This window comes from Natator depressus, chromosome 21 (genome assembly GCF_965152275.1).
Source record: "Natator depressus isolate rNatDep1 chromosome 21, rNatDep2.hap1, whole genome shotgun sequence".
Classification (NCBI taxonomy): Eukaryota; Metazoa; Chordata; order Testudines; family Cheloniidae; genus Natator; species Natator depressus.
Window position 1 is genome coordinate 13,664,543 of NC_134254.1, and position 13,155 is coordinate 13,677,697.

General features: G+C 56.6%; 1 protein-coding gene across 1 annotated transcript in view; it reads right to left on the reverse strand.

The window, feature by feature from the left end:
• The window catches only part of CACNA1S (calcium voltage-gated channel subunit alpha1 S), an 87,079-nt gene that overhangs the window by 34,812 nt on the left and 39,112 nt on the right, over positions 1-13,155 (reverse strand). The window contains exons 20-26 of the mRNA XM_074935826.1: positions 10,622-10,728; positions 9,241-9,328; positions 8,673-8,780; positions 7,807-7,859; positions 5,375-5,521; positions 4,941-5,142; positions 89-247 (exon numbers count right to left, since the gene is read on the reverse strand). Of these exons, the coding sequence (XP_074791927.1) occupies positions 89-247; positions 4,941-5,142; positions 5,375-5,521; positions 7,807-7,859; positions 8,673-8,780; positions 9,241-9,328; positions 10,622-10,728 (864 nt within the window). The remainder of the gene's footprint in view (positions 1-88; positions 248-4,940; positions 5,143-5,374; positions 5,522-7,806; positions 7,860-8,672; positions 8,781-9,240; positions 9,329-10,621; positions 10,729-13,155) is intronic.

Consider the following 13,155-nt stretch of genomic DNA (forward strand, 5'->3'; position numbering starts at 1 on the left):
GGTGGTCTCGGACACCCCCCCACCCCATGGACAGCGGATCAAAGGTTCCCACCCTACAGCGAGGGCATTCGCTTTGCTCCATCCTCACCTGCATGCCCAGGCAGATGGTGTTCAGCATGATCAGGAAGAACATGAGGTACTCGAAGTAGGAGGAGGTCACCACATACCAGATCTGGTACTGATAGGGGTTCTTAGGGATGTAGCGTCTCAGCGGGCGGGCTTTCAGCGCATACTGGACACACTGGCGCTGCGGGCGAGAGGAGGGAAAAGGTCGAGCGTTGACGCCCGTGGAGCAGAGGTGGTACCGTGGGCAATCACGAAACACTCCCAGCTGTAAAACCTCCAGCCCCACGCCCAGCCCCTCCCCGCTGCCGAGCCAGGCCAGACCAGATTTCGCTCATTGCGCAGGAAATCCTGTGATTTTGAGCATTCCCCCCCAGTTCTGAAAACAAAAAAATTTGAAAGTTCCCGTGAAACGCAAGTTTCGTTTTGGGGCCCACTGAAATGTTTTGCTCTGAGAAAACAGGAACGTTTCCCGCTGCCGTCGAGCTTCGTCGGCTTCAATCGGTAGTTTGCTTCAAAATGAAAAATCAAACCCCCAAAGATTCCATTCAGAAAATGGCTGAATGGCTGACGTGAGCAAAACCCTACATTGCGGGAGTGGGGTTCTAAATGATATTTCATCAAAATGGACACGTTTTCAACAACAGCAGCATTTTCCATAGGACAGTTGTTGTGATGAAACATTTCTGCCCCTCTCTGACTCCAGGCTGCCCTGGTGCATGGTTACCAGCAATCGGCGTTCTGCTCTTGGCCCCTTCTGGGCCAGGTCACCTGTTCTTGTACATTGGGCCATGAGACCCATAACAACCCCGGGTGCTCAGGACCTGGGACCCACGCATCCGTCTGAGAAGCTGGACCACAAGTCCTTAGGGCCATTTGTGATCACGGAACCACTTGACCCGGTAACCTTTTGATTGCAGCTGCCAGACCTTGTTCCACATCTCCCTCCTGAAACCTTTCACCGAGAATCCCTTCCCACACCGCACTACTCCTCCCCCTCCACCAATAACTGGGCAGGGCCAAGAGGAATGCATGGGCCAGCAGATTCCAGACTCCCGTCTAGTCCAGGGATGACTCCAACAGCTGAGTGATGGGGAGGGATGTGGCCTAGAAGAACATTGCAGATGACACTAAACTGGGAGGAGAGGTAGATACGCTGGAGGGTAGGGATAGGATACAGAGGGCCCTAGACAAATTAGAGGATTGGGCCAAAAGAAATCTGATGAGGTTCAACAAGGACAAGTGCAGACTCCTGCACTTAGGACAGAAGAATCCCATGCACCGCTACAGACTAGGGACCGAATGGCTTGGCAGCAGTTCTGCAGAAAAGGACCTAGGGGTGACAGTGGACGAGAAGCTGGATATGAGTCAACGGTGTGCCCTTGTTGCCAAGAAGGCCAATGGCATTTTGGGCTGTATAAGTAGGGGCATTGCCAGCAGATCGAGGGATGTGATCGTTCCCCTCTATTCGACATTGGTGAGGCCTCATCTGGAGTACTGTGTCCAGTTTTGGGCCCCACACTACAAGAAGGATGTGGAAAAATTGGAAAGCAACCAGCGGAGGGCAACAAAAATGATGAGGGGACTGGAACACATGACTTAGGAGGAGAGGCTGAGGGAACTGGGATTGTTTAGTCCACAGAAGAGAAGAATGAGGGGGGATTTGATAGCTGCTTTCAACTACCTGAAAGGGGGTTCCAAAGAGGATGGATCTAGACAGTTCTCAGTGGTAGCAGATGACAGAACGAGGAGTAATGGTCTCAAGTTGTAGTGGGGGAGGTTTAGGTTGGATATTAGGAAAAACTTTTTCACTAGGAGGGTGGTGAAACACTGGAATGCGTTACCTAGGGAGGTGGTGGAATCTCCTTCCTTAGATATTTTTAAGGCCTGGCTTGACAAAGCCCTGGCTGGGATGATTTAGTTGGGGCTGGTCCTGCTTTCAGCAGGGGGTTGGACTAGGTGACCTCCTGAGGTCCCTTCCAACCCTGATATTCTATGATTCTAAGATTCTATGATTTGTGGGAATCCCTGGAATACGTCCATGTCCTGGACCTCCTGTGGGTTCCCCAAGAAACCCGGCCCAAGGGCTCCAGGGAGGCGACCCTAAAAGAAGCGGGGTGCTGTCAGGGATCAGACCAGCTAGGACCCGCGGCTGGCCTGCTCCCTGACTAACTTCGCTGCAAAGCAATCAGTGAGCCTAGCTGCACTACCTTGGAACTGACAGAGAGGTCACAGCCCCTGACGGGTCTGAGCCCGGCCCCCACCGCAGGTCAGCGGCTGTTGAGCAGGTACCAGGCCCGCAGCAGCACTTGCCCTTGTTCCAGTCCCTGCTCCCCTCCAGCTTCATATTTCTGGCTTCGATCCCCAGCTCTGCCCGTGGCTTACAATGCCAGTTTACCCTTCGACTCTGGCATTTGGCTTCTGACCCTCGGCTCCTTTCCTGGACTTTGCCCTCCCCAGACCCAGCTCTAACCGGTAGGACGAACTCTCGCTGCCACCACTAGGCCTGACCGCCCGCGGCCCCGTCGGTGGCAGTTGGTTACAGGTGGCTGTCACAAGCCAATGTCTCTGTTGAGTCCATGATTTCAGTGTTTAGCAAAGCGATGAACTGAAGCTCCCAGGCTCGTCTGTGGAAGGTGTGGTGCAGGTTTCCTCAGGACGAGGACAGAGATGTCTGAGACGCAGGGTTTGCTTTGTGAGAGGGGCTCGCCTGCAGGTCTCTGGCTGTTTCAGTCTTTGCTCCGTGCAAGTTCATTCAAGAGCGAAGTGACTGTCTGGTTTCACCCGCAGTCCGTGTAGGAAGCCTGAGCCCCTTGCAGGAATGGGCCATATAGGGCCATATTCTAGCTTTCCTTGGGTGGGGGAGAGGGCACAGGGGGCAGCGTGAATCCCGCATGACAGTCGTGGTGGGGACTAGCACCACTAGGAAAGCCGGATATCCCTCATGGGGAGTGGCTGGGGCCCAGCTGCAAGGCCACCGTGCAATGGTGGGAGCATTTTCTGCACCTTTTTAAAGGCAGCAGCAAGTCCCACTCCCGAGGGGGCTCCCCGGCCCACCGCCACCCCTTGTTGGCAGGCCACCACCAGTCACTGACTTGTAGGGTGACCAGATCGCAAGAGTAAAATATCAGGACACATGGTGGGGACACACCGGGGAGGGGGGTGCACAGCCCTAGGAAGCTGCGAGAGAGGTGCACATCCCTGGCTCCGGCCCCCTCTGCAAGCTGCAGGTCGGGGGCGCATGGCCCCCGCCACAAGAGATGGTCACAGGGCTGGTGCATGGGGTGGGGTGCAGGAGGGGGATTCGGGGTGCTGACTCTGGGAGGGAGTTTGGATGTGGGAGGGGGGCTCAGGGCTGGGGCAGGAGTGTGGGCTCCGGGCGGCACCTACCAGAGGCGGCTCCCGAGAAGTGACAATATCTCCCTCTGGCTCCTAGGCAAAGGCGCAGCTAGGTGGCTCTCTGCACTGCCTCGCCCACAGGTGCCACCCCAGCAGCTCCTATTGGCCGTGGTTCCCAGCCAATGGGAGCTGCAGAGCCGGCGCTCATGGTGGGGGCAGTGCGAAGAGCCCCCCTAGCCATCTGGGTAGGGAGCCTGCCAGCTCTGCACCAACCGGAGGCCTGGCAGCCCTACAATATTGGGACAAATGGGGTCCCGATCATACATCAGTCGGGACGCAGGACAGAGAGTTAAATATCGGCACAGTCCCGATTTTATCGGAACGTCTGGTCACCCTACTGTCTTGGGGCAGGCCCCCACTGCAGCCCAAAGGGGCGATACTGTGCCGCTCCCACATAGCCAATAGGGAGGAAGGGTTAAAGCAGGCCAGAGGGAACCTGCCCAGAACCCTCCCATTAGAGGAGGGCTCACTAAGCGAGCCAATCGGGAGTTGGCTTGATGCAGTGGCCAATCAGGGCCAGCAGGGGCCATATATAAAGGGTTGCTCAAGAGAGCAGAGGGCAGTCTCTCCCTGGCCTGCTAGGGAGAAGCCTGGCTGCCTAGGAGCACCGTGGCTAGAGCAGCGCTGGGCAGCGTAGCAGAGCAGAAGGAGCTTCTGGCTAACCGCGGCCAGACTGAGGCCCTGGAGGAAGGGCAAACAAGGTGCGAGGGCTACCCCTCACTTGCCCTGAGGGAAGTGGCCCACACCGACTGCAGTTTGCCCCTGGACCAAGGGACTAGACTGGTGACTGCAGCAGGCCACTGAGGCGAGTGGCTGGGCTATAGACTGCCAGTCCCCCCAAAAGTGGGGGGAGACAGCGGACAGGGGCCCAGCCAGAGGGCTGTGCCCAGAAGAGGACGCTGTGGTCCGGGGAGCGACGCAGGTCACAGAGTGCAGCAAAGCGGGAGTAACGGCGAGCGAGACACCACCGGAGGAGGCTGCCCCATGGAAGGACTTGAGGTAATTCCAGAACAGCCAGCAGGAGGCGCCCCGGTGGTGAGTCTCACTCGGTCACAGCTAGTCAGTGGCCGGTGCAGCCCGGCTTAGGGGAACCGTCCTGGGCTCCCGGCCTGGTGGCCAAGCCTGGATGTGTCAGTGCAGGTGTCCGAGAGCAAACGGAGAGAGACACAGAAGAACTGGGGATCTCATCTTTCACCTCTGCAGCTTGGACGCACCCTCGTGCCTGGGCTCCCGGCCTCACCTGCCTGGGGTCCCCTGCATCTCGGTCTTGCCTAGCTCACACCCAGCTTGGGCTCTTGTCCGGCTGGCACTCATCCCGCACGCTCAGCCACGTACGGGCCCTGGCACCTAGCTCTGGTACAACTGGCTCCTTGCCCCCAGAGCCTGGGCATCCCTAGAACCTGGGTCATGGGGGTTGGGGTGGGAGGAGACTGGGGCCTCAGGGGGAGGTTCCGTGGGGGGAATTCCATGGGGAGTACCTGGTTCTTGTCCAGCTCGCAGTTCTTGTACTCGCTCTCGCCCTGCTCCTGGAAGGTGACGATGACGAAGCCGACGAAGATGTTCATCATGAAGAAGGCGATGAGGATGATGTAGATGATGAAGAAGATGGCGATCTCCACCCGGTAGTTGTAGATGGGGCCCATGTCCTCAGTGTGGGTGTCGATGGCCTTGTACAGCAGCCTGTGGGGAGCAGCAGAGAGCACGGGGTGGGGCCTCCGTCCAGCTGAGCTAAGGCAGAGCGGTCAGGACATCCCAGACAGCTGCAGCCCCTTTGACTGCACTGACCCCTCTCTCCACCTTTGGGAGAAGTCCCCTCACGTGGCATTCCCCAGCCGGGCAGCAGCGCCAGTGGGGTGCTGGGATCTCCCCCGTGCAGCCCCCATGCTGCACGCTCCCCCCGTGGTGGACTCACTGCGGCCAGCCCTCGAAGGTGGAGACGGTGAAGAGCGACATCATGGCTGAGAGGACGTTGTCGAAGTGGAAGTCGTTGTGTACCCACTCGCGTGGGCGCAGCTCTAGCTGTGTGGGGCTGCCGTCCACGTACAGGATGAAGTAGCCTCTGGAACGGGAGCCGACGCCACATTTACAGACAAGGGGTGAGCGAGAGGGGAACTGGGCCCAGAAACGCTCCAGTCCCCTTGCCCATGACACACACACACGCCCACCTGCTGAAGACTCCCTACTGCTCAGAGCACGGTACTATCTCACCAAATCAACCTGGGGAACTCACAGCTGCAGGAGGCCAGAGGCCAGCGCGGGTGGCCACAAGCGCCATGGCCGAGTATGCGAGTTCTGACAATAACAGGAATCAGCACGCATGCAATCAGGGTGTGCTGAGGAAAGATCACCTGCAGACGCCAGGGCTACAACATCTCTACGACCTGCCCAGCATCCTCACCAAGATCCACCCTTGGTGCCTCTTCCCGGAGTACCTGGGATTAGTTGGCAAATCCCATCACATGCTCCTGCCGTTCAGGATGAGCTCTGCCCTTCCACAGCCAGGGAGACTCGTGCCCCAGGGCAGCACCGCCCCAGCCCCCTATACACCCAGACACATACTCCACCCGCCAGGGTGCCCAAAAGGGGACCAGCAAAGGTGATAAACACCTGGGGGCATGGGCGGCGCGTGACTCCACCGTTGGGGGAGGCTGCGTGCGCCCAGACTGTGGCCCCGCCCCTGCCCCACTCGTCCCCCTCCCTGCCCGCGCCTCTTCGCCCCCTCCCCTGGGGTCCCCCTGCCTGCCCGCCGGCTTCCAGCAGCTCACCCCTCACGCGTGCACGTGTCTCTTCACCCCCTCCCCGCGAGGCTCCCATGCAAGTGGACCGGGGACAGGAAGAGGCAGAGCCTCGAGGGAAGAGGATGAGCGGGAGCTCGGGGTGGAGTGCGGGCAGGGCCATGACTGGGGCGCCCACCCTTTCGGCGGCGGTGCGTTCCTAAGGTGGTGGGCTGGCTGTTTGGGGAGGTTTAGCCCCCTCTGGCCTCTTATACCCACCACCCATGCCTGGGGGCCGCCATCTTCTGCTCCTGCTTTTGAGTGAAGACGACCTGAAAGAGCTTTTCCACGTCGTTCCATAAACCACAAGACAGGTCCAAGCTTAGGGCTGCCAACTTTCCACTCACACAAAACCGAACAGCCCTGCCCTGCCCTGGCCCCTGCTCACTCCCTCTGTCACTCGCTCTCCCCACCCTCACTCTCTCGCTCATTTCACCAGGCTGGGGCAGGGGTGCAAGAGGGGGTGAGGGCTCCAGCTGGGGATGTGGGTTCTGGGGTGGGGCCAGAAATGAGGGGTTTGAGGTGCAGGAGGGGCTCTGGGCTGGGGGATGGAGCCAAGGGGTTTGGAGTATGGGAGGGGGTTGTGGGCTGAGGCTGGGGGGTGGGAGGGGGTATGGGCTCTGGGTTGGGGGTGTGTGTTCTGGGGTGGGGCCAGAAATGAGGGGTTCAAGGTGCGGGAGGGGGCTCTGGGCAGGGGGTTCAGGTGCGGGGGGTTTGAGGGCTCTGGCTGGGGATGCAGACTGTGGGGTGGAGCTGGGTCTGAGGGGCTGGGGGTGCAGGAGGGTGCTCTGGGCTGGAACTGAGGAGTTTGGAGGGCGCGAGGGGGATCAGGGCTGGGGCGGGGGTTAGGGCATGGGAGGGGGTCAGGGGTTCTGGCTCCGGGCAGCGCTTACCTCAAGCAGCTCCCAGAAGCAGCGGCATGTCCCCACTCTGGCTCCTATGTGGAGGCGTGGCCAGAGGGCTCTGCACACTGCCCCATCTGCAGGCACCGCTCCTGCAGCTCCCATTGGCCATGGTTTCCAGCCAATGGGAGCTGCAGAGCTGGCACTTGGGGCAGGGTCAGCATGCGGAGCTGCCTGGCTGCCCCTACACGTAGGAGCCGAAGGGGGGATATGCCACTGCTTCCAGGAGCCAAAGCAGGCAGGGAGCCTGACTTATCCCCATTGTGCCGCTGACCGGACTTTTAATGGCCTGCTCGGCCGTACTGACCGGAGCTGCCAGGGTCCCTTTTCGACCAGGCGCTCCAGTCCGAAAACCGGACACCTGGCAACCCTGCTAGTGCCTAACTGTTGGCCTGGCCTTCCTCTGGCTTACAAGCCCAACTCCTCCTTGGCCCTGGCCATTCAACACTACCCTCGGCTCTCTGCCCCCTACAGCAAACTGCCCTGGACCGCAGGCTTTGCTCTGCATAGAGACCCACGCCTGGGCTCCTCTGCTCAGCAGGCTCACAAAAGACAACAAACGAGGACTGTTTCCTCACCTTCCCTACCAGTTCCCCCTCATACAACGATACCCCCGGTCCCTGCGCTCTGGCTGCGATGTGCATGCTGTGACGACACGGGGTGCCTACCTGCATTCCTCTTCTGTCATCTTGGCCGGATCCGTACAGCTGCTAAACTTCCCCTAGGTTTAAGCAGAGAGCAGAAGAATCAGGGATTGTGCTGTGAACCCCAGGGGGCCTGACTGATAGACCTGGGGAGCAAGGACAAGGGCAGCTGCTGGCAATTGCCGTACATCCTGGCCTGACCCCACGGCTTGGCCGTGACCCAGTGGGCAGCGTCTCCAGCCTCAAAGGGGGCTGGTTAGTGCCGGTCATGAGAGCCTGGGCCCCACCCCAGAGCCCGGCCAGATATGCCAGCCCTCAACTCTCCCTGCGCAGTCAGCAGCACCGACGACCCCTAGGAGCCCTGCAGGGCCCGAAGGCCAGACCACTGCTGCAGCAACCCGTGGCACTTCCAGCCGAAGAGTCACATCGACCTCATCCGTTCGCACAATAGCACAAGCACAGACCTGCCTGCAGGGCCATGGGTGGTCAGGAGGAAACACCTGTGATCCTTGCAACACGGTGGGGAGCTGAAGCGGGCGGGGGAGAAACCGAGTCACGGGTGGGGAAGGGACTCGCCCAAGGCCACCCAGGTGGTCAGCGGCAAAGCTGGGAAGAGATCCCAAATTGGCTGACTCCCATGGGGCCATGGAGCTGCCCTGCTTGGGCATAGACTATGCATACACTGCCCTGTTCTGCCTGCAGCATGCTGGTATGCCCAAAGGTGCTGGTGGCAGGGGAAGGTCCTCGGCCTCCCTCTGAATTTCTGACATGGGAAACAAAGGGGAGCCACTTCCTGGCGCTTCCCTGAGCTCAGCTCCACCCCAGCTTTCCCTGGGACAGGGAGGGTTGGGGGGTACCAGCGCTGGGTTCTGGCCGGGAGGGGCTCTCACCTTAAAGAGCTGCACCCCGATGCAGGCGAACATGAACTGCAGCAGGGTGGTGACAATCACAATGTTGCCGATGGTCTTGATGGCCACGAACACACACTGGACTACGTGCTAGAGAGAGAGAGAGGGGCCAATGCTGAGATGGGCCAGGCCTGCAGCGCCACGACCTGCTGTGGGTACCGGCCGTGCCCGTGTGCAGGGCAAGTGGCCGTCCCAGACCCGGACGGGGGACCCGGCACCATGCCGGTGTGCAGGGGAAGTGGCCGTCCCAGACCCGGACGGGGGATCCGGCACCACACTGGTGTGCGGGGGAAGTGGCCGTTCCAGATGCAGCCGGGGGACCTAGTACAAGACCAATGGGCTGCCTCCCAGCTGCCCACAGACACCTAACGAAACAGCCGGGTGAGAGTGAAATCAGGTCGCCTGAGCCCTGGGATCCTGCTCAGATGGCCATGATCTGGCAGTCCCTGGATTCCTGTTGCCGATCTGAGGGGGGCCGTGGCCGCCCCCGACGGAGGGCCCTTGTCCCATGACACGTGCCACGAGCGCCCTCTCCCCGCCCGGCTCTCACCTTCAGCCCCTTCGCTCGGTTAATGGCCCGCAGCGGCCGCAGGACTCTCAGCACCCTCAGGATTTTCACCACGGAGATGGCGCTGGACCTGGGGTGGGCGGGGGGAGATGGGGTGACTCAGCCAGCTTGGGGCCTGGCCAGACAAATCAGCTCCCACACACCGTCGGGAGCCAGACCTGCCGGCAGCGACGCATCGGGGGAGAGCTGACACCTGTGCCCCTGTACCATGGGCAGGGGAGCTGTACCCGCCAGGGGCAGGAGGGGGAGTCCGGGGGGGGCAGGCTGGGGGTGTGCTGCAGGGGGCAGGCCAGGGGGGTGCAGAGCGGCAGGGGCAGGAGGAGGCGTACTGGGCGGGGGGCAGGCTGGGGGTGTGCTGCAGAGGGACAGCCCAGGGGGTGCAGAGCGGCAGGGGCAGGAGGGGGCATCCGGGGGGGGCAGGCTGGGGGTGTGCTACAGGGGGCAGGCCAGGGGTGTGCTACAGGGGGCAGGCCAGGGGGGTGCAGAGCGGCAGGGGCAGGAGGGGGCATCCGGGGTGGGCAGGCTGGGGGTGTGCTGCAGGGGGCAGGCCGGGGGGGTGCAGAGCAGCAGGGGCAGGAGGGGGCATCGGGGGGAGGGCAGAGGGGCAGGCCAGGGGGTGCAGAGCGGCAGGGGCAGGAGAACAGGCCTGGAGCCAGGCTCTGGCAGGGGCAGGCTGGCACGTGTCCTAGGCGGGCAGAGCAATCCAGCTCGGTTTGACAGAGCTCCCCAAGGGCAGCACTTCCGGGTCCTTCCCACCGTTCCTGTAAGGGGCCGGCAGGTGCACAGCACCTCCGTAGCAGAGTTGGGCCTGGACCCCAGGATTGCTGACGTCCCTGTCCTGAGCCCTCGCCCCTAGGCCACATTCCCATCCACCGTGAGGAACAGAGCCCAGGAGTCCTGAAGGAACTTGGGGGAGGAGGAAGGCAATTCCAGATTGAAGTGGGTGCCTGCCCACAAAACCCTTGCGTGTCCAATTCGTGGCTTACGCCTCTCCTCCCCATTCTCACGGGTTGTTTATTTCCTTACTCCCAACAGCGCGGCTGGATGACTTTGTGGCACCGAACAGTGTATGAATGCTGATGCAAGGGGAATCACCCACTCACATGCTTCTGGGCGCGGGCTGACTGTCACAGGGATCAGGAGGGAATTACTCCCCGCCCTCCATCTCCAGCCCTGCGTCTGCCCAGGTGCACCCCTACCATCTGCAGCATCAGTTACTGGTCGTTGCTGGAGGCAAGATACTAGGCTAGACAGACCAATGGCCTAATCCATTCTACGTCTCTATGGCCCACGTCGATGGCAGCACTGCAGATGCCCTAGCCTCGGCTGGATGGGCAGACCTGTTGCTACAACAGGTGCTTACTCAATTCCCATGGAGATGAGGGAGACGGCAACCACCAGCAGATCCAGGATGTTGAAATAGTTCCGGCAGAAGGACCCCTTGTGAAGGAATGCGCCGTATGCAGTCATCTGAAGGGGAGCAGAGGAGAGTTAATGGGAACGGGGCAGATCACCTCTGATCCCCTTTCTTTTTAGTGACTGCTGCTCATGAAAGAAGCCAGACTGGAGCCCTGGAGACTTAAGTCCTCTCTGGATCCTCAGAATAGGCCCAGCCAAGGAAGCTTATCATGTCCCACCGAGCCAGTGAGCCTCGGCCCCACCCCACAGGAGTCTCTCCAGGGAGTTCATTCTCCACAGCCCGTTCTTGGCCCAGCTGCCGATTGTGATGGTGGTTTTCTCACACAGACACCTGTGGCCAGGGAACTGGGCTGAGAGCCACTAAGCAAATGCTTCCCTGGGGCTACCAACCAGCCACAGTATCGCATGGCCAGCAGTGCCTTCTCCGACTGCTCCATCTAGGGCAGGACTCAGGAGCAGAGCGGGTCAAAACTCGGCATTTCTGTTTCATGGGAAATTTCGATGCATCATCATTTGGTTTTGTTCCCGACTGGAACCAAAAAAATATTTTCAAAATATACCATGAAATGGGAATTTTGAAAAATGTGGGTTTTGGAACATGTTGAAATTTTGTTTTATTTTATTTTATTTTATTTCTTTTTTCTGTTTAATATTTTTATATTATTTCATGACATGTCTGTAGCATGCACTTCGACTACTGGTGTGGTAAAATGACAATCGTTTAATTAGTCTATTATTTTCACTTTAACTATTTAATAATGGATGCTTCAATCTAGCAGAGAAAGGCATAATATAGTCCCATGGCTGGAAGTTGAAACTAGACAAATTCAGATTGGAAATAAGGTGTAAATTTTTTACAGTGAAGGTAATTAACCATGGAAGCAATTTACCCAAGGTCATGGTGGAGTCTTCATCACTGACAATTTTTAAATCAAGAGGGGATGTTTTTCTAAAGGCATTCTCTATGTTCTACGGTCTGTGTCACATAGTAGGTCAAACCAGACGATCGTAATGGTCTCTTCTGGCCTTGGAATCTATTAATCTGTCCATTTTTAAAGCACTTAAGGACAGCTGCTACTTAGCACTCATTGAAACATCTTCTCTTCTCTTCTAGATCAAAACATCTCCTGTTTGCATTGTAACTCCCGTGTCAAACTATTTCATTACAACACAAACAGGAGACACTTTGATCTAAAAGAAAAGAGAAGATGTTTCAATCCACGCTAAGTGGCAGCTGCCCTTAAGGAGTTTTAAAATGAAACATATTGAAATAATATTTCTACTAGGGCTGCCAAGCGATTAAAAAAAACTAATTGCGATTAATCGCACTGTTAAACAATCATAGAAGACCATTTATTTAAATAGTTTTGGATGTTTTCTACATTTTCAAATATATTCATTTCAAGTGCAACACAGAATACAAAGTGTACAGTGCTCACTTTATATTTATTTTTGATTACAAATATTTGCAGTGTAAAAAACAAATGAAACAGTATTTTTCAATTCACCTCATACAAGTACTGTAGTGCAATCTCTTTATCATGAAAGTTGAACTTCAAAATGTAGAATTATGTACAAAAAATAACTGCATTCAAAAATAAAACAATGTACAACTTTAGAGCCTACAAGTCCACTCAGTCCTACTTCTTGTTCAGCCAATCGCTCACACAAACAAGCTTGTTTACATTTGCAAGAGATAATGCTGCCCGCGTCTTGTTCACAGTGTCACCTGAAAGTGAGAACAAGTGTTCTCATGGCACTGTTGCAGCCGGCGTCACCAAAAAAAATCTACATTTGTAAATTGCATTTTCACAATAAAGAGATTGCACTATTGTACTTGTATGAGGTGAACTGAAAAATACTAGTTCTTTTATTGATCATTTTTACAGTGCAAATATTTGTAATCAAAAATAATATAAAGTGAGCAGTGTCCACTTCGTATTCTGTGTTGTAACTGAAATCAGTATATTTGAAACTGTAGAAAAACATCCACAAATATTTCATAAATTTCAATTGGCATTCGAGTGATTAATAGTGCGATTAAATCTGCGATTGATCACGATTCTTTTTTTTTTATTTAATCGTGTGCATTAGCATCGATTAATCAACAGCCCTAATTTCTACTATTATATTATGACTTGTCATAGTAATAGGGCATATTATGGGCCTTTGTGAGTGGTAGTTGCTGGTTCGTATTGATGGAAACATATTATGCACTATTACTCCTGCCATGGTATGAAATAATGTAAAAATGGAAAAAGAAAGGACATCAACTTCTAAACAACATTTTGAAAAACTCCAAACTTCTTTTTTTTGGGGGGGGGGGGGGGGGCAGGAATTTTTGTCAAAATCGACACAAGTTCATGACATATTTCAGTTTTGGTGAAACTAACAAAAAACGTTTTGAGGAAAATGTTCCAGCTGTACTTAGGAGGCCCCCCACGTGGCGACAGTAAGTGGCACAGGCTGGCCAGCGAA